Raw genomic sequence first — 22084 nt, 5'->3', positions numbered from 1 at the left:
ATTTAAAAGAAATATAGAGAAAGGTTTAATTTTAAATTTATTTAATTTATATTTTAAATGTGTATTTAATTTTAAAAAGATACTAAATTTATTCATAATTTTTAGAAATATTTATTTTATTTTTTTTAAATTAATGTAATAAAAGATTAAATATATAATTTTTAAAAGAAACTTAATTGAATTGTTAAATTAAAGTACTTGATGGTTGACCATGAGGTTGAGTTATTCATACAAAGATAATGACATGGATTGTTGCAAAACAAGTGATAATAGTTAACCAAATTATGAGATTGTATAAATATGAACGTAACAGCGCGGAGAGGATTGTGGCAACCCACTCAAAGCTGACCAACATTGTAATTTTGCGACGCACACTTTGGGATAATATTGCCATTTAACATCGAAGGAAAACGACAAAAAAAACTACTCCCCCAAGTAATGCTAAGAACAGCGCTGTTCCAACAAAGTACAGTAGAACATCTGATAATCTTCCTATACTATTATACCAATAAAGTGGCTGGTATATGTGAAAATTTTCCGAAACTATACACCTATAAGACTGATACATAAATTATTATTTGACATGATGGATATAAGATTGTAGGATGAATGGATTGACTGGAAAAAAATAATCTGTTAAGATGGTGATGATTTGATTATTTCAGGTTCTTCAAACTTCAACTCCAAGGTGTAAAATAAATTGGTTAAGTATTTAAATTTTTGCAAAAAACTTACCAAAAGAATTTTTAACCCCCTCTTTATTTTTTTTTTCTATTGGTGTTGACATATGGGTGCTGTAGACTGCTCCAATTGCTGAATTTGTTGAGGTATTTTCTTTAATCAGAATTTGATTTCAAAGGATCTCTCAAGGATTGCTGAACCGATAAATGAACTGGATATTATATTGAATCAGGTTTCATTTTTATTAGTTAGATTCTTATATCGTAGTCTTTGGGCTTGTTTGGGTGAGCTTTTAAGAAAAGATCTTTTTTCGAGTTATCTTTTTTTAAAAGATCTTATAGAGAAGTAAAAGTAATTTTATGTTTGGATATCTCATGTAAAAAGGTCTTTTTATCTATCAATTATGTTTGGGTATAACAATATAAAAGTACTTTTTTGTTTATTTATTACATGAAAAACATCTTTTTTTTAGGAAAAAAGATCTTTTAAAAAAAGATGTAAATTATAGCTTCTCAAAAAAATCTTTTTTTATTTTACTAGTGCTTTTACTTTTACTACTAAAAATTTGCCAAACACGTTAAAAAATAAAAAAAGATATTTTTTCATTGAAAAAAATCTTTTTTAACAAAATAATGCCGCCCAAACATGCACTTTATTATCCCAAATAAAAATTGCTTAATTTTTACTTATGTTTGTTTAGGTTGCAGCTGGTTTGCCTTTAGATATCATGCAAGGACCCAACGATCCTGCTAATTTCTCATTACCACGGAAGCTTTTCATGTTTTCTTTCAAGATAAATATGCTTTATGTTTATATAATATGTTAGGTGTTGTTTGCCTGTATTACTAAGAGTTTTACTTTCAGCCATTGCATAGATGCCTTTTTCCTGGTTTGGCAGCTTATAACACCTTTAGATCTTTTACAAATCCTCATTCTTTTGAGATTGATAATATCGGGTGAGTAGGCTATAAAATCACAAACCTATTACTGTCTTTGACTCTGAATCTACTATCTACAATACGTTTAACATGATGTGGCATTTCTTTTAGGTTTCATGGCACATCAGGTCAGAATATAGATGATCTTGAGAAGTATTCGGATGCAAAAGATAAACTTGAATTTATGGAAAGGACACTAAGGTGGAGGCATTTAGCACCCAGAGCACCTAATACTGTAGGTATGCGTAATGTGTACTTCAATGCAACTGTAATATAAACATGGTAAAGTATTAAATTGGTCCACTATGTATGGGCGTCAATTTAGTGTCTCTGGAGCTTGTATTTGTTCTCCAAATTATCGATTTTGTTCTTGTACTGTTGTTATATAGGATATTTCGTTAATTATTTAAGTTTGACCTCACCGTGGGACTAAATTGATGCTAAATAAAACTTTTTTGAATTCAAATAGAACACTTTAAACCTTAAGAACTGAAACAGAATTATGTCCAAACATAGAAGACCAATTTAGTACTTTATTCTATAAACATTTCTGAAAGGTTGAACCTTTGGCAATCATATTTCACATGCTATTTCTGAAGAAAACTAGAGTTAAAAATTCCAAATGAAGTTAACACTTTGATGTTTATTGCTGTCTTCCAGGATGCTATCCTTATACTGATAGGGATCCCTTCTTCACTGAGAGCTGTCCTCATCTGTACTTTGCTGGCATCATAAAGGGTATTTTTATTCTAGATCTATGGTGCAGAAATAAATGTTCTGTGATTTGCTTTTACTATATCTTGCCCCTTTCTGACACTCATTAGCTTTCATGTTGGTTGCAGGATCTGAAGGGCAGTTTGGGAGACTCATAAGCGTCCCGAAATTCAGTGAATCTGGCATTGCAGTTGTGGTGAGCTCAGTTTTTACACTACTCTTAAAGATGGCTTTTTCATACTTATATTGCTTCCATAAACACATTAATAACTTGTCTTTTGTGCTTGAGAAGATATTTGCTGTCTTGACAATGTAATAGTTAAAGTAACCTTTGACATTATGTCAAATTGATAATGAACTGGAAATGTGTTTCTTAGAAATAACATGTTATCTTTCCACATGCTTTTCTCCCTTTTATTATTTAATGAAGCAATTTTAAAGTTCCATCATAAAAGAAGCACATGAAATGAGTTTTATTTTGTTCCTATTATATATATTGGTCCTGTTCTTGCTCATTGAAAACAGGTGAGTGACAATGAAGATTGTAACATCAGCAGCATATTTGAAGAAGCTTGTGATTTTATAGATTATGTTGAGCAGATTGGTCAGAAAGTTTTAGTGAAGGAAGCTCTATGTTTTTAAGAAGAAGAAGAAGAAGGAGGAGGAGGAGGTTGGCGTGTTGTTTGGAACCATGACGGTTTGAATCTAGAGACATATTGGAAGGCTTTTAAGACAAGCTCATGGTCTTTGTTGTTGTTGTTGAACCACATCTCCTCTTGCACTCGCTTATTGTGACCCCTTTTTTGTTTTCATTATCCCTTTTTATTTTTTAAAATTGTGGTTGTTTTCTTACAGTATTCTAACCTCATTAGTGTTGGTTTGAGTACACAATAATTTTATATTGAAAAAATATATAAAATCTTAATATTTTTATATTGTAAAAATAACTTGTTTAATAAAAAGTTTTAAAATTAATTTATTTATTCAAGATCGTAATATCATAAAATTTTGATTACTTTGTGGGGAAGAAAAAAGATCTAAGTTGTATTAATATAATAGGATTTATGATAGTGTACTCAAATAGATTTGAAGGTGATATCACTGTAGGTTCAAAGGGATGGGGACCCAGTTCTTAAATTTGGACTCAAAGGGTTGAAAAGATTAGAGGGGCAAATGATATCATGCTAAAAAAATATATAATAAAAAGGTATTCTCACGTCCACGGGAAATCAGCTTTTTCAAGGCAATCTCATATATAAAAGATAGTTAAAATAAAAATATTTATAAATTATTTAATTAATAAGTGTTACTTGTATATTATCAATAATTTATAAGATCTACCACACACATATATATATATATATATATATATATATATAGTCATATTGATATACGATACCTATGCTTTATGAATTGAAAAGACACTTCCCTCAAATTAAAGGCATAATAATATATAGGTGAATTTTATGGGACGTTTGTTATAATGTCTAAATTGTTTAATTTTTTTTAAAATAAAAATAAAAAAAATTTGCAACTGATTATACGACAAGTGTTAAATTTTATTATGTGACACTTGGCATTATAGTGGTGTAGAAGACACCGTATAGTAGATTACTAATTACAAACTAGCAGAAGCTCCGCGCATACGCGTGGATAATAGTAGTGTTTGAATGGTGTAAGTGCTTTGTTTAAAACATTAGATTGAATACTAATATTGTATGTAACATATATAATGGTCTTTTGACCGATTTGAACACAGAGTAATAAGACATAATATAAATAAAGTGTGAACACAAAGAAAAGAGCCATTGAATGTTTTAGTTCTGTTGTACTATGTACTTCTTTTTAATTAAAAATGCAAAGTTCCAAAAATGGTGTAAACAATAAATGAAACACAATAAACAAAAAAATATAAAAGATAAGAAGATGATAGAAATTAATACAGTCATTTAAATTTATGCTCTAATAAAACATTGGAGAAAAATATGAGTAACCATGAATATCCACTGCTTTGTTAAGTAACATTTCTCCATTTTTGCATCAAATTGGAATATAAATGTACAGAAAGATTATAATTTAACAAAAATTTAAAATATTTGGAAACAATCCATATTCCTTTGACTTCCATAGGTCTCATATTCTTGTATGAAAGGAGGAATTGATGAGCATGTCAGATTAGAAAAGCAAGAGGTTAAAAATTTTCAATTTATATGAATTAGTTTATAAATATATAAAGAACTTGTATTGATTCAAGAAGATTACCTTTAGTTTGTTTTTGTAGCAATTTTTTTTTTTTACTTATCTCCCATCTTTAATGTGCATTCTTGGTGCTTTCCAAATTCATGAAGTGTCAATGAAGGCAAGTTGATTTTGTTTTATTTTTTGTTCTTATTAGTTTGCTATTACATAATTAGATGAAATCTGAGGAAGTCCTACAATTAATTACATATCCAAGATACTCATGAAACACATGTAACAGTTCTGCAAAAGTCATCAGAATATTATTAGCAGAACTTAAAACTATTCAAAGAGAACTTAAAACTAAATACATCATCTAACTTCTGAAGCCATTAAAATGCTACCTTAAGATAGACATTAAAGTGCTAATTTAAAGTATTAAGTAATTAAAGATAGACATAACAACTTTTTTTTAAAATATTCCTTATTGAAAAGTTAACCATATCTTCCTCAAAATTGTAAGACATTTACATTACTATTATTCGAACATGTACAAGATATAATTAATCTATGCTGTGTATATAGATTGAGAATATCTGTTTAATGCATTTGTCAGCTATGATGAGTAGGTCTGATGTGAAGTTTAGGGGTGCACAGACCCGGCCCGGCCCGAAGGCCCGGCCTGGTCCCGAACACTTTAGGAACTAATTTGGAGTGATTTCATCGGGTTTAGGGTCGGGTACGGGTCTCAAAAATAGACCCGGTCATTATTTCGGGTCGGGTCCGGGCCATAGCTCGGGTCACCCGAAGTCGGCCCGGTGGCCCGGTCATCATACACAATTAATATTTTGTGTTATTAGTCATGGATCATGACTATTCTTACGTGGAATTTAAGTATTGTAAACCTTAATATTTTGTGTTATTAGTCATTATAAGACTATAAGTTAATGTTTTATGTTTAGAATGCATAAGATTTTAGACTAATACATAAGATTGTGTTATTTGTATTGATTTAAATATTTGGTATTATTAGACAATATTAGTATTTATTGTGGTTATGCTTTAATTTTGAAGAATGGTTGGTTCTTGTTATATTTTTCTAAGTGAATTTTACCATGTTAACTAATAGTTGGAGCCTTGGAAATTTGGATATTTTTACATGCTAGTTTACAAGAAAGTATCAACGTAATGTAATGTTAACGGCCCGGTTTTCACCCGGTTTTTACCCGGTATAATTGTGGCCCGAAAGTGTATTGGTTTCATCGGGTCTAGGGCCGGGTTCGGGTCTAATAAATAGACCCGGTGTATATTTCGGGCCGGGTCTGGGTCACATCAAACCCGGCTTCACCCGGCCCATGTGCACCCCTAGTGAAGTTTAACCCACTAAACAATGATCCTTTCGAAGTTCTCCCAAAAAGAATAGAAAACAGACCAAATGTTATAAAGGGTTCAATTCCTAAACCAAGTGTTGTCGTTTTACTTGATCCCTATATATGAGAAAGTTATAATTAGATTCACAAAGAAATTTACTTGAAACGTGAAGCAATTAATAATCATGTGTAAAGGCTAATGCATTATTTCAAGGATTATATGATTGTGCTCATTTGGTTAGGTTTCTTGGCCCAGTTAAATACTTAAATCTAAAAGTTGTGGTCTAATGTTTCATTAAAAACAGTGTAGCAAACTAATTTTATAACAATATAGTTCAACTAAGAACATAACCACATCAATCATTGAAAAGAAAATTAAACTAAGATTACTTTAACTTCAAGTTCAACTATTTTATAAGAATAACTCACCCATGAAAACATTAACCACATAAGATAAAGATCAAAATAGGCAATATAAATGAACCTCGTGGCCTTTGAGGTCAATTTCAACTTTGATTTCCTAATAATTGATCAACATATCTTTTAAGTCAAAATTAAATATGAGCCATATGATCATGTAAGCTAATAGAGAAATCCATCAAATAAAATAGCACCTAAACAAATAAAAGGCTTTTCATAAGGGAGGGAAGGATTATTGAGGTGATTGGTTGGTTCATCAAGCAAGAAAATAGTTGGGTTCATTAAGCAACAGAATATTTGTTAAATCAATTATGAGGTAGTACAAATTAGTTCATTACTAAAACACATGCTAGAGTGCTACCCATATTTAAAAGTGTTATAAATAACAAAAATGAAATTAAAAGGATTAACAGATTAATGGATTTGATTGAAGTCCAAGGAGCTGCTTGATGCCACGTAAGTCTCCAAATATGAAAAAAATGGTAATGTAATCTGCCACATTTTTTTTTATAACAGTCCAACAGTTAGGAAAAGAAAATATTAACATGCTTTAACTTGTCTAATTCACATTGTATTCAAAGCATGAAAAGTATATTTAACTGAAATTGAAACCCAAGAATGCTTTTAATGTTTATCTATTCTATTGAACATATCAAACTCATTTAGCTTTGCAATGCCATTTGTCTTGGCTGTAGCTGTTCCAAATTCGACAGCACTGACACTATCACATGGACCAACCTATGGATAGAAGAAACTTCTTATTTAACACAACTATCCAATCTATCAATCATTTGAAAAATGCATCTCTTCTAAGCTCAAAGTGTGACTAATAATTAATCATTATTATATATTTTTAGTTCATTTTTATAGTATTGTTCTACCCTTTTCTTCTTCCTTCTTTCTCAGGAAAATCCTAAAAACAGATTTAAAAATGACTCGGAGATATAATTAAAGATAGAAAAGTCACCTTTAAGATTGTGTCAGTAGTGTAAACCCTTGCCAGATAATACAACATAAAATAGTCTTGTCATTAAACTACAACACAAGTACACCTTTGATCTTAGCTTTACGTCAAGGGTGAATCCCTGGAGGTGAAATCAGTTAGATAGATCTTGGCTTTAAGTCCTTCCATAAACCACCAAATTCAGATAACAGCAAAAATCAAAGATTACCTATATATTCATTATTCTGTTCTCTATTCTGATAGGTGTGGCCAAACTTATCGTATACATCTCTTTCTCTCTCTGTAAATTGACATGAACTATTTCACATTAAATAATGAGCTACAGAGTCATTAAAGCAAGTTAGAAAATCATATTGGTATTTCAAGTTTTCAACCCAAATATAGGATAGACAGACATTTGTATCTAACCTGATTTGGGACATTTGTATCTCAAGTTGTTCCATCTCAACGTTATTTCATCCACTTTGGTCTTTTACGTGCATTCTTGATGCTTTCCAAATCCATGAAGTGTCAATGAAGGCAAGTTGATTTAGGTTTACTCTTGGTTATTATTAGTTTGCTAACATAATTAGATCAAATCTGAGGAAGTCCTACAATTAACTACATATCCAAGATGCTCACAAAACACATGCAACAGTTCTGCAAAAGTCAACAAAATATTAGTAGAACTTAAAACTATCAAAGAGAACTTAAAACTGAATACATCATCTAACTTCTGAAGCCATTAAAGTGCTGCCTCAGTAGATATTACTTAATATTAATATAACATACAAAAAAAGGTTACTAATTTAACGTATTAAGTAATTAAAGATAGACTTAGCAACCTTTTCTTTTAAATATTCGTTGTTGAAAAGTTATCATATCTTCCTCAACTTAACTTACTCTTTTTGTTGCAGAAATTTTTTTATTTGAAAAAGGAATGCCTTTTTCAGATCCTAACGCAAGGGATTGTTATTCTACTTTTTGTTTTGCATTTACGGTTAAAAAAATCTTGGAAAGGACTTAACCTCATCAACACGTTCTACCTATCCACTTATTTTTTTCATCTATGATCTCTTCCAACGGCTAAATCAACAACAATAACCTGCCGTTACTCCAATCTGTCAGTCACTCCAAACTCCTTCTTATTAGCTTCTCCAATTCTTCACCCTGAATCATCCTCCTGTATTTGTGCAACCAACCACCCGGTGTACGTTAACAACACATATCATTGCATCACATACCAAAGTCACTCACATTCTTTTTTTTTTCCAAGAAAGAAAACCTCTACTTGAAACAAAATATAAATAAATAAATGCAGAGAAAAGGAACTTTGACCTCATTAAATCACATGAAAAAGTTGTAACTAACACCTAGATATTTTCTCCTAACCATCCAATAAAATATAAATATTATCTAAAAAAATTCATATAACTATATTAGATTTGCCGAAGTTCCTATGACTACTTACATATTCAAATATGCTAGTGGGTACCAAATACTTAGAAATGAAGCCCAACAGTTTCTTCTGCAAAAATTAACAAATGTTATTAGTATGATATAGCAAACTATGGAAAAGAAAGTGAAAATAATTAAAAAAGGGACACTTTTGGTAGAACTAAGTAGTTGGGATGGGATTTTAACGAAAGAATATTTCAAGCTTCTTCACTCTTTGCTTCACAAACTTTGCTCACAGATAACTCAAAAATGAAATTTGGTTCACCTCTGTGTAATACAATTCTACAAATCAGATAAATACACAACAAATAGAAGAATTTTTAAAAGCCATTTTAAATTCCTTATTCATATGTTTACTACTCCTAATAGCTAACACATAAAAGGATTGCTTCACACATTTACAATGTTAATAATAATAACAGCGACACCGTTAACAAAAGCAACATTGGACAAAAAAGAGAAGAATAGAGGTTAAACCCTATATCATTGTGAGATCTTGGCCCCAAAATAACAATTTCATTTTCTACCTGCCTCAAGCTACCCTTCATGTCAATCACATTTATAAAAATATGAAACGATTAGGATGTTTCAAAATTAAAATAAAACGATTGAATGACGTAACTAAACAATTAATTAAGTTTGCACTTACCTCAGAATTCACCAAACAAATCTTAGCTTTGTGATGACTCACCCGCTTCCATCATCTGACATGGTAATAATGAAGCTCCATGTTTGAGTGTGCAATTTTGTGGGTGCTTCAAGAAAACAACAGTTTCATAATGAATATACTTATATTCAGGTAAACACAAGTTATTATATTCAGCTAGATATCCTACACTCATTTCCGATGATTTAAAAAAAAACAGATCTGCAAAGTTCAGTTCAATAAAATTTTGAAGGATTAATTTTAATGACGATGCTATGCCAACAAACTTAAATGGCACACTTGAAACTCAAGTCTAGGGACAGATTTTGACATATAATATAGTAGTAACACCCCACTTTAGAATAAATAAATAACAACAGAAACAATATGCATATGGATGAAGAAGAAGCAAGAAAGAATCTTTTCCTGCTTTTAGGCACGTGACGTGAAGCAGATTCCATCGCCGTTCCATTTTTTTGACAGCCAGTCCTTCAATTTTTGTTTCTTGCTGCTGCAAAAGGTTTTGAAGATCCTTGTTCTCATGCTCTTCATTGTACACCGGAGGCTTTGCACGGTCCTGGATTCCAAGATTCCAATGATCCCCAAATTCATATTTCCTCAAACTCTGTTCTGTGCTTTGTTTGTTGCTAGAACAGCAAAACATGAATCTTAATAAGAACATAAATACATAGTTTAATAAGAATACATGTACATGAACACTGTTAAGAAAACACAAAAGTCTTAAAAAAAAATTACCATGATTTTAGCAAGATGTAAGACTCTGTTTTCAATTAATCGCTCCTTGAGGCCATAAATGAAAGCTATCAGTTCAAGAAAAAATAAGGCTACAGTTGGTGAGAGAAAGAGGAAGAGGAGGAGTGGACATTGTTGATGAGCTCTTTAATGGGCTGTTTTATCTCCTTAAGTGCCAGTGCTGACGATGAACCGTGCGGATTTTCTGGCTAGCTTCTGCTCCTTTCACAGCTGACCAGTGGTGACAAAGAAAAGCTTCATCTGTGCCCTATAGGCGATGACATTTGCAACTTCTAGCTCTATTTTGATGAGCGAATGCTCAGCCGTCTCTCGTGACTTGGAACACAATTTTCGGATGCTGAAATGAAGATAAAAATAAGGAGGACGATCAGAGAAGAGAGAAAAAGAGAAAGAGCGTCGAAGGGATGAGAGTGATTCTTATTTTTGTGGGTAAAGGAGAGAGAAAGCCAGAAATAGTGTGCTCAAAATTTGAAAAAGGATTGAAATTTGAAAATTTTTGAAGAATTGCGCCCAAAATTTGCCATCAATCCCGCTCAAATTATTGCAGTATGCTCAATTACCCTTCCATTGTGTGAACTGTGAAGAACCATTGTGCAAAACAATGCTACATCCTTCATTCAGCTAGAAAGGTTTGGGAACACCTCTCACTTTCTTAGAAACTATCTACAGTGCCAAATAGTGTGTCATTTAACTGTTTGGCTAGTTAACTATTATATATTTATAGATAATGCTGCATATAAAGTTGGAACATATAAAGTTGTGGCTCAATTTTATGGTTATGGAGGGCATGTGTGTGCTATGCTTGGATATGGAGTTAGGGGAGACTACACGTATATGTGGGACAGATTTTTGTCAGTTTGAGATGAAGGAACTCGGACCGTGCGTGTTTTTTGGCTTGATATTTTTTAATAACAAATCGCACGGTCCGAATTGTTTGGTAATGAGATAGAAATTCGAGTAGAAGAATTCGGACCCAACGAATTCACAACTAAGGAATGCGAATGCAAATCGCACGGTCCGAGTTCTTAGCTGAGAGTTTGAATTGGAGATCATTGAACTCGGACCCTCCGTTTTGTTGAACGGTTTGGAAGAAATCGGATGGTCCGAATTCAATCTTTTAATTTTTTTTGTTCAAGTTAACTTAGTCGTAGGGTTCGAGTTCCTTAAAGTTGGTGATATAAAAGGGTGAAGTGAAGTGGTGGGACATTAGCTGCGTCTTCCTTCTTCTTCTTGAACGGCTGCGTCTTCCTTCTTCTTAAAAAACTCTCTTTTTTTCAGTTTTGATTTTGATAATGTAGTATCTAAGACTAAGGTTATGCTTCTTTTGTGGTGAGTGAAAAAAATGAGTGACAGAGTATTGCTAAAAATATTTTATTTTGGTCAGATTTTGTTAGAAACGGCTGAAGGAGTAAAATTTATTTGTGAAAACCCAGTAGATGTTGTTATTCCTTTTATTATCTCATTTGAGGAGCTCAAAGGAGTAATCTGTGAAAAAATTGGTTCTGAGAGGGCAAAAAAGATATAATGTATTCTATACAGATATCCCATATCGATGTTTGGTGGATTCGTACAGTATCAAACCAAATATGTGACGGACGAAGCGAGCATGCAGGAGATGTTTTCAATGTATATTGAAAACCGGTTTCAGATCTCGTTCATCGAGTTGTATGTTGAGTTTGAACAATCTGAGGCTGACCGGAATATTCTACAGGAAGATTATTATAGTGACAGTGAAGAAAAGTTCGAAAGCAACTATGAATTTGTTGTTCCAGATGGTGATGAAGATCAAGGTGACAGAACCATGGAGCCAGATGTGACAGAAGTGGCAAATGCACTCGCAAACGAAGTGCCGTTTGAGGAGCCATCATTCATGCGAGTTTTATACTTGGAAGCCATGCATGTTCCGGAATTTCCGGAATATATGACTGCAGGTACATAATCGTGGTAGAAGTGTTTTTTTAGTTAGACATTGATTGAGTTATTACTAATTTACCCTTTTTTAGCATTATTTAATCATGTGTTATGTGTCGTAGTTGTCAGGATCCAACCGGTCCTCGACCCGTTAAGGAGTTTTTTTTTTCTTTTATATGCTTCAAGTGTTTATTAGGAAATAATATTTAAGTTGTCTATGATATGGTTGTATCAAATTGCATGAGTTTGTAATTATTATGTGCACAGGTTCGATCTATTGTACGGTTCAAATGCCATGAACCGAACAGGACCGGTGCGGTTCGGTTGGTTTTCCGGTCGATCCGGCCGGTCCGGTCTAGTTTTTTACATTTGCTGCTGATGTGCTTATTTTGTTTAGCGTGACATCATAACATGTTGAAGGTTTTGATTTATAGCATTGATGAGCGGATAATTTATACGCTTTTTGGCATTGTTTTTAGGTAGTTTTTAGTAAGTTTAAGCTACTTTTAGGGATGTTTTCATTAGTTTTTATGTTAAATTCACATTTCTGGACTTTACTATGAGTTTGTGTGTTTTTCTGTGATTTCAGGTAATTTCTGGCTGAAATTGAGGGACTTGAGCAAAACTCTGAAAAAGGCTGACAAAAAAGACTGCTGATGCTGTTGGAATCTGACCTCCCTGCACTCGAAATGGATTTTCTGGAGCTAAAAAACTCCAATTGGCGCGCTCTCAACGGCGTTGGAAAGTAGACATCCAGAGCTTTCCAGCAATATATAATAGTCCATACTTTATTCGAAAATTGACGACATAACTTGGCGTTGAACGCCAAGTACATGCTGCTTTCTGGAGTTAAACGCCAGAAAAACGTCATGATCCGGAGTTGAATGCCCAAAACACGTCATAACTCGGAGTTCAACTCCAAGAGAAGCCTCAGCTCGTGGATTGATCAAGCTCAGCCCAAGCATACACCAAGTGGGCCCCGGAAGTGGATTTATGCATCAATTACTTACTCATGTAAACCCTAGTAGCTAGTCTAGTATAAATAGGATAAGTTACTATTGTATTAGACATCTTTAAACAGTTTAATCTCTTGACTGTTTAGCCTTTGATTATTCGGTCTCTTGATCACTCAGGGGGCTGGCCATTCGGCCATGCCTGAACCTTTTACTTATGTATTTTCAACGGTGGATTTTCTGCACACCATAGATTAAGGGTGTGGAGCTCTGCTGTACCTCAAGTTTCAATACAATTACTATTACTTTTTATTCAATTCTCTCTTATTCTTATTCCAAGATATACGTTGCACAACACTTTGATGAATGTGATGATCCGTGACACTCATCATCATTCTCACCTATGAACGCGCGTGATTGACAACCACTTCCGTTCTACCTTAGGCCGGGCGCATATCTCTCAGATTTCCCAACAGAATCTTCGTGGTATAAGCTAGATAGATGGCGGCATTCATGGGGATCCGGAAAGTCTAACCTTGTCTGTGGTATTCCGAGTAGGATCCTGGGAATCCGGAAAGTCTAACCTTGTCTGTGGTATTCCGAGTAGGATTCCGGTATTGAATGACTGTGACGAGCTTCAAACTCCTGAAGGCTGGGCGTGATGACAAACGCAAAAGAATCAATGGATTCTATTCCAACCTGATTGAGAACCGACAGATGATTAGCCGTGCTGTGACAGAGCATTTGGACCATTTTCACTGAGAGGATGGGATGTAGCTATCAACCAAGGGTGATGCCTCCATATGATTAGCCGTGCAGTGACAGCGCACAGGACCATTTTCCCGAGAGGATTAAAAGTAACCATTGATGATAGTGATGCCCTACATACAGCTTGCCATGGAAAGGAGTAAGAAGGATAGATGGAAGAGAGAGTAGTGAAGTAGAGTTTCAAGAGGAACACAACATCTCCATACACCTATCTGAAATTCCCACCATTGATTTACATAAGTATTTCTATCCCTTTTTATTTTCTATTTTATTATTAATTTTCGAAACCATAAACCAATTTAATCTGCCTAACTGAGATTTACAAGGTGACCATAGCTTGCTTCATACCAACAATCTCTGTGGGATCGATCCTTACTCACGTAAGGTTTATTACTTGGACGACCCAGTACACTTGCTGGTTAATTGAACGGAGTTGTGAATTCAAATAGAGACAATTATTAAATTTCATACAAGTATAAAGACAATAGATCACAATTTCATCCACCAAGCATACTGGATGCACTGAAATTTGATTTACCTTTAGAATCGGTTTTGAAATATCTGCGTATTAATGAAATTTATCTTATGGCATTTGTCCCAGTAGAAATTTCTATCGTCGCAGATGGTGAATTTGCCGTTGGGATGGAGTTCAGTTCCAGAGAAGCTGTTATTAAGGCGGTAAAGGAGTATACCATACGACGAAGCGTAGACTACCGGGTATATGAGTCTGAGCTGTTGACATTTTATGCCAAGTGTACACAGTATGGGTCAGGGTGTGATTGGCTTATCAGGGTTAGCTTGATCAGCAGGAAGTACTGTTGGGTTATAAGGAGGTATAATGGTAGCCACACCTGTACCACAGCCACTATTTCACAGGATCATTCGAAGCTGGACTCTATCACAATTGCAGAAGCAATAAAGCCACTGGTTGAAGCTGACCCCTCCTTAAAGGTAAAATCAGTTATAGCAGAAGTGCAATCGAAATTCAACTACACCGTCAATTACCGGAAAGCATGGTTGGCTAAGCAGAGGGCAGTAGAAAAAATATTTGGAGGTTGGGAAGCATCGTATGAAGCATTGCCTATATGGTTTGAGGCCATGTGTCACAAGGAGCCATCAGCTGTTGTCCATTTTGAGACTATGTGGTGCACGAAATTGCAATAACACTTTTGCAATCCCGCACAACTAACCAGCAAGTGCACTGGGTCGTCCAAGTAATACCTTGCGTGAGCAAGGGTCGATCCCACGGAGATTGTCGGCTTGAATCAAGCTATGGTTATCTTGTAAATCTTAGTCAGGAGATCAGAAATTATCAGGATTGATTGTAAAAAGCAAAAGGACATGAAATGGTTACGTGTACTGCAGTAATGGAGAATGGGTTGAGGTTTGGAGATGCTCCATCTTCTGAATCTCTGCTTTCCTACTGTCTTCTTCATCAAACACGCAAGTCTCCTTCCATGGCAAGCTCGTGTAGGGTCTCACTGTTGTCAGCAGCTACCTCCCATCCGCGCAGTGAAAGCTAATGCACACACTCTGTCACAGTGCTGCCAATCACCGGTTTGGTTCCCTCCTCTACCGGAATAGAATCACTCTTTTGCGTCTGTCACTAACGCCCAGTAGATTACAGGTTTGAAGCACATCACAGTCATTCAATCATTGAATCCTACTCAGAATACCACAGACAAGGTTTAGACCTTCCGGATTCTCTTGAATGCTGCCATCAGGTCCTGCCTATACCACGAAGATTCCGATTAAAGAACCCAAGAGATAACTACTCAATCTAAGATAGAACAGAGGTGGTTGTCAGGCACGTGTTCATAGTTGAGAATGATGATGATTGTCACGGATCATCACATTCATCCGGATTAAGAACAAGTGTTATCTTAGAATGGAAGCAAGCATGATTGAATAAGAAACAGTAGTAATTGCATTAATCCATCAAGACACAGCAGAGCTCCTCACCCCCAACCATGGGGTTTAGAGACTCATGCTGTGGAAGAAAACGTGTAAAATGTCATAAGGTTGCATAAGGTACTGATTACAAAGTCAAAAGGTCCTATATGTAGTAAACTAGTGTCCTAAGGTTTACAGAAATGAGTAAATGACAGAAAAATCCACTTCCGGGCCCACTTGGTGTGTGCTTGGGCTGAGCAATGAAGGAATTTCGTGTAGAGACTTTTTCTGGAGTTAAACGCCAGCTTTCATGCCAGTTTGGGCGTTTAACTCCAAATTTTATGCCAGTTCCGGCGTTTAACGCTGGAATTTCTGTAGGTGACTTTGAGCGCCGGTTTGGGCCATCAAATCTTGGGCAAAGTATGGACTATTATATATTGCTGGAAAGCCCAGGATGTCTACTTTCCAATGCCGTTGAGAGCGCGCCAATTGGGCTTCTGTAGCTCCAGAAAATTTGCTTCGAGTGCAGGGAGGTCAGAATCCAACAGCATCTACAGTCCATTTTGGTCTCTGGATCAGATTTTTGCTCAGGACCCTCAATTTCAGCCAGAAAATACCTGAAATCACAGAAAAACACACAAACTCATAGTAAAGTCCAGAAAAGTGAATTTCAATTAAAAACTAATAAAAATATACTAAAAACTAACTAAAAGATACCAAAAACCTACTAAAAACAATGCCAAAAAGCATACAAATTATCCGCTCATCACAACACCAAACTTAAATTGTTGCTTGTCCCCAAGCAACTGAAAATCAAAATAGGATAAAAAGAAGAGAATATACTATAGACTCCAAAATATCAAAGAAACATAGCTCCAATTAGATGAGCGGGACTAGTAGCTTTTTGCCTCCGAACAGTTTTGGCATCTCACTCTATCCTTTGAAGTTCAGAATGATTAGCATCTATAAGAACTCAGAACTCAGATAGTGTTATTGATTCTCCTAGTTAAGTATATTGATTCTTGAACATAGCCAGTGTATGAGTCTTGGCTGTGGCCCAAAGCACTCTGTCTTCCAGTATTACCACCGGATACATACATGCCACAGACACATAATTGGGTGAACCTTTTTAGATTGTGACTCAGCTTTGCTAAAGTCCCCAATTAGAGGTGTCCAGGGTTCTTAAGCACACTCTTATTGCTTTGGATCACCACTTTATTCCTTTTCTTTTTCTTTTTCTTTCTTTTCTCTTTTTTTTTTTTTTTTCGAAAATATTTTTTTTTCACTGCTTTTTCTTGCTTCAAGAATCAAATTGATGATTTTTCAGATCCTCAATAACAGTTCTCTTTCTCCTCATTCTTTCAAGAGCCAACAAATTTAACATTCTTAAAACAACAAATTCAAAAGACATATGCACTGTTCAAGCATTCATTCAGAAAACAAAAAGTATTGTCACCACATCAAACTAATTCAACTAGTTTCAGAGATAAATTTCGAAATCCTGTACTTCTTGTTCTTTTGTGATTAAAGCATTTTTCTTTTAAGAGAGGTGATGGATTCATAGGACATTCATAGCTTTAAGGCATAAACTTTATTAATTTTATTAATTATGAACTAAGAACAAGACTCAAATATAGATATAAGATGAAACTAAAAAAAAAGAAAATAATAAGGAAAAAAAAAACGCAAACATAGGCTTCTAATGATAGAGGTTTTCACAGAGTTAGGACTCAACAACCTTGATTTTGAGAAGTGGATGCTCCCTCAGCTTGAGAGGAGAGTCTTTGGCGCTTCATCTCTTGGATTTCACGCCCCTGCTTCTCTTGTTCCTTCAGCAATTTGCAGAGCATGCAATTCTGATTCTGCTGTTCTTCCTTCAGTTGCTCCATAGTCTCTTGCAGCTTGTTAATAGATGCTTCTAGGCTGGACCAGTAGTCAATTCTTGGGAATTCAGGGAGGAATTCCTGCGCCCTCCTCTTGATGGAGTTGTCTTGCACTTGTCCTTCCATTGACTTCTTGGTGATTGGGTGTTCAATGGGTATGAACTCATCTACTCCCATCTTCACCCCAGCCTCTTTACAGAGCAAGGAAATCAAGCTTGGGTAAGCCAGTTTGGCCTCAGTGGAATTCTTATTTGCAATGGTGTAGATCTCACAAGCAATCACATGATGAACCTCCACTTCTTTTCCAAGCATAATGCAGTGAATCATCACTGCTCTCTTGATGGTGACCTCAGAACGGTTGCTAGTGGGCAATATGGAACGCCCAATAAAGTCTAGCCAACCTCTTGCAATTGGCTTGAGGTCTCCCTTCTTGAGTTGGTTTGGGACACCCTTTGAATTGGTTATCCACTTAGTCCTAGGGAGGCAGATGTCCTCTAGAACTTGATCCAAACCTTTATCTACTCTCACCATCCTCCTATTGAAGGAATCAGGATCATCTTGTAGTTGAGGTAGTTTGAAGATTTCTCTTATTTTGTCCAGATGGAAGTACATAAGTTTCCCTCTGACCATGGTTCTGTGGGTATGGTAAGCGGTTCCAGTCATTCTTTGCTTATCTGTTAGCCACAGATTTGAGTAGAATTCCTGAACCATGTTCCTTCCAACCTTTGTCTCAGGATTGGTCAGAACTTCCCAACCTCTGTTTCGAATTTGCTCTTGGATCTCCGGATATTCATCTTCTTTCAGATCAAATTTAACTTCCGGGATCACTGACCTCAGACCCATTATTTTGTGATAATGGTCTTCATGTTCTTTGGTTAAGAACTTCTCTTCATTCCAAAGATTCTTTGGATTATTCTCTTTCTTTCCTCTTGAGTTGGTTTGTTTTCCCTTGGGAGCCATGATCTTGATAGATCTTAGCTTAGTGATCACGGAAAAGCACACCAAACTTAGAGGTTTTGCTTGTCCTCAAGCAAAAAGAAAAGAAAGAAAAGAAGAGAGAGAGAGAGAGAGAGAGAGAGGAAATTCGAATGGTGTGAGGAAGGAGGGGTGAGGAACGTTCATTTATAGAGTGGGGGGAGGAGAATTTCGAAAACAAAAGAGAGATTTGAAAGGAAATTTGAAAAGATTTTGAAAAAATTTGAGAAAAGGGTGAGTTTTTGAAGAAGATTTGAGATTATTTTGAAATAGATTTGAAGAATGGTTTTGATTTGTGAAGATTTGAAAGTGATTGATGAAAGGTTGAAGTGCATTTATGTAGAGGATTATGGGTAAAAAGAGGAAAGTTTGAAAAAATTTGAGTTGAAAACAAAAATGTGGTCCCCCCACCTTTCTGGCGTTAAACGCCCAGAATGGCACCCATTCTGGCGTTTAACGCCCACTTGGCACCCCTTTTGGGCGTTTAACGCCCAGCCAGGTACCCTGGCTGGCGTTAAACGCCAGAAAACCTTCCTCACTGGGCGTTTTTCTGAACGCCCAGTGATGCTGCACACCTGGCGTTAAACGCCCAGAATGGTACCCATTCTGGCGTTTAACGCCCAAAATGGTACCATTACTGGCGTTAAACGCCCAGAATGGTACCCATTCTGGCGTTTAACGCCCAAAATGCACCTTACTGGCTTTTTTTCGCCAGTAAGCTCATTTTCTCTGCTTTTTGAGCTGAATCCTTCTGTAACTCTGTGAATTCCTTCATTTTTTGATATTTGCCTCTGTAAGAATAAATCATACAACCTACTAATGACTGGGTTGCCTCCCAGTAAGCGCTTCTTTACTGTCTTTAGCTGGACTTTCACTGAGAATCACTCTAGTCTCAGTTTTGAGCACTCCTGCTCAAAGTTTCCTTCAAGATAATGTTTGATTCTCTGTCCATTAACAATGAACTTCTTATCAGAATCAATATCCTGAAGCTCAACATATCCATATGGTGACACTCCTGTAATCACATATGGACCCCCCCAACGGGATTTGAGTTTTCCTGGAAACAGTTTGAGCCTAGAGTTGAAGAGCAGAACTTTTTGTCCTGGCTCAAAGACTCTGGTTGACAATTTCCTGTCATGCCATTTCTTTGCCTTTTCCTTATAAATTTTTGCATTTTCAAAGGCATTGAGTCTGAACTCCTCTAGCTCATTCAGCTGTAGCAGTCTTTTTTCACCAGCTAACTGTGCATCCATGTTTAGGAATCTGGTTGCCCAGTAGGCTTTATGTTCCAGTTCCACAGGCAAATGGCAGGCCTTCCCATACACCAATTGGTATGGAGAGGTGCCTATAGGAGTCTTGAATGCTGTTCTGTATGCCCACAGAGCATCATCCAAGCTCTTTGCCCAATCCTTTCTTCGGGCCATTACAGTCCGTTCTAGGATTCTTTTTAGTTCTCTGTTAGAGACCTCTGCTTGCCCATTTGTCTGTGGATGATACGGAGTTGCCACTTTGTGGCTAATTCCATATCTGACCATAGCAGAGTATAGTTGTTTATTGCAGAAATGAGTGCCCCCATCACTGATTAGCACTCTGGGAACGCCAAATCTGCTGAAAATGTTCTTCTGGAGGAATTTCAGTACGGTCTTGGTATCATTAGTGGGTGTAGCAATTGCCTCTACCCACTTAGATACATAGTCCACTGCCACCAGAATATAAGTGTTTGAGTATGATGGTGGGAAAGGCCCCATGAAGTCAATTCCCCATACATCAAACAATTCTATCTCTAATATCCCTTGTTGAGGCATGGCATATCCGTGAGGCAGATTACCAGCTCTTTGGCAACTGTCACAGTTACGCACAAACTCTCGGGAATCTTTATAGAGAGTAGGCCAGTAGAAGCCGCATTGGAGGACTTTAGTGGCTGTTCGCTCACTTCCAAAATGTCCTCCATACTGTGATCCATGGCAGTGCCATAGGATCCTCTGTGCTTCTTCTCTGGGTACACACCTGCGGATCACTCCGTCAGCACATCTCTTAAAGAGATATGGTTCATCCCAAAGGTAGTACTTGGCATCTGAAATTAATTTCTTTCTCTGCATGTAACTGTACTCTTTGGGTATGAACCTCACAGCTTTATAGTTTGCAATGTCTGCAAACCATGGAGCTTCCTGAATGGCAAATAATTGCTCATCTGGGAAAGTCTCAGAGATCTCAGTAGAAGGGAGGGACGCCCCAACTACTGGCTCTATTCTGGACAGATGATCAGCTACCTGATTCTCTGTCCCTTTTCTGTCTCTTATTTCTATATCAAACTCTTGCAGAAGCAATACCCATCTGATAAGCCTGGGTTTTGAATCCTGCTTTGTGAGTAAGTATTTAAGAGCAGCATGGTCAGTGTACACAATCACCTTTGATCCCACTAAGTAGGATCTAAACTTGTCAATGGCATATACCACTGCAAGTAACTCTTTTTCTGTGGTTGTGTAATTCTTCTGTGCATCATTTAGAACACGGCTAGCATAGTAAATGACATGCAGAAGTTTGTTATGCCTCTGTCCCAACACTGCACCAATGGCATGATCACTGGCATCACACATTAATTTAAATGGTAATGCCCAATCTGGTGCAGAGATGACTGGTGCTGTGACCAGCTTAGCTTTCAGGGTCTCAAATGCCTGCAGACACTGTGTGTCAAACACAAATGGTGTGTCAGCAGCTAACAGGTTACTCAGAGGTTTGGCAATTTTCGAAAAATCCTTAATAAACCTTCTGTAAAATCCTGCATGTCCCAGAAAGCTTCTGATTGCCTTTACATTGGCAGGTGGTGGTAATTTTTCAATTACCTCTACCTTTGCCTTATCCACCTCTATTCCCTTGCTTGAAATTTTGTGCCCAAGGACAATTCCTTCAGTCACCATAAAGTGACATTTCTCCCAGTTCAAAACCAGGTTGGTCTCTTGGCATCTTTTCAGGACAAGTGATAGGTGGTTAAGACAGGAGCTAAATGAGTCTCCATATACTGAGAAGTCATCCATGAAGACTTCCAGAAATTTCTCTACCATATCTGAGAAGATAGAGAGCATGCATCTTTGGAAGGTTGCAGGTGCATTGCACAGACCAAAAGGCATTCTCCTATAGGCAAACACGCCTGAAGGGCAGGTGAATGCTGTTTTCTCTTGGTCCTGAGGGTCTACTGCAATTTGGTTGTAGCCTGAATAGCCATCCAAAAAGTAGTAATAATCATGGCCAGCTAGTCTTTCTAGCATTTGGTCTATGAATGGTAAAGGAAAATGATCCTTTCTGGTGGCTGTATTGAGCCTTCTGTAGTCAATACACATGCGCCACCCTGTGACTGTCCTTGTGGGAACCAGTTCATTTTTTTCATTATGAACCACTGTCATGCCTCCCTTTTTGGGAACAACTTGGACAGGGCTCACCCAGGGGCTATCAGAAATAGGATAAATGATCCCAGCCTCTAGTAATTTAGTGACCTCTTTCTGCACCACCTCCTTCATGGCTGGATTTAGCCTCCTCTGTGGTTGAACCACTGGTTTGGCATTATCCTCCAACAGGATCTTG

At 36.3% G+C, this 22084-nt stretch overlaps 1 protein-coding gene across 1 annotated transcript; it reads left to right on the top strand.

Moving 5' to 3' along the window:
• Positions 1-239: 239 nt before the first annotated feature.
• Positions 240-2975, top strand: LOC130945729 (DNA polymerase delta small subunit-like). Its single transcript, XM_057874435.1, has 8 exons — positions 240-356; positions 801-827; positions 1382-1461; positions 1557-1637; positions 1731-1858; positions 2280-2357; positions 2462-2529; positions 2859-2975. The coding sequence occupies exons 1-8, from the start codon at positions 240-242 to the stop codon at positions 2973-2975; spliced, it is 696 nt and encodes a 231-aa protein (XP_057730418.1).
• Positions 2976-22084: the final 19109 nt, after the last annotated feature.

This window comes from Arachis stenosperma, chromosome 8 (genome assembly GCF_014773155.1).
Source record: "Arachis stenosperma cultivar V10309 chromosome 8, arast.V10309.gnm1.PFL2, whole genome shotgun sequence".
Taxonomy (NCBI): domain Eukaryota; kingdom Viridiplantae; phylum Streptophyta; class Magnoliopsida; order Fabales; family Fabaceae; genus Arachis; species Arachis stenosperma.
This window is presented reverse-complemented; position numbering and strand designations above follow the sequence as displayed.

Excerpts from the sequence above, each read along its gene's own strand:
- LOC130945729 (XM_057874435.1), top strand. The coding sequence starts at position 240 with ATGACATGGATTGTTGCAAAACAAGTGATAATAGTTAACCAAATTATG. Across the intron at positions 357-800 it reads ACTCAAAGCTGACCAACATT|ACTGCTCCAATTGCTGAATT; the intron begins GTAATTTTGCGA and ends TGGGTGCTGTAG. Across the intron at positions 1,638-1,730 it reads TTTGAGATTGATAATATCGG|GTTTCATGGCACATCAGGTC; the intron begins GTGAGTAGGCTA and ends CATTTCTTTTAG.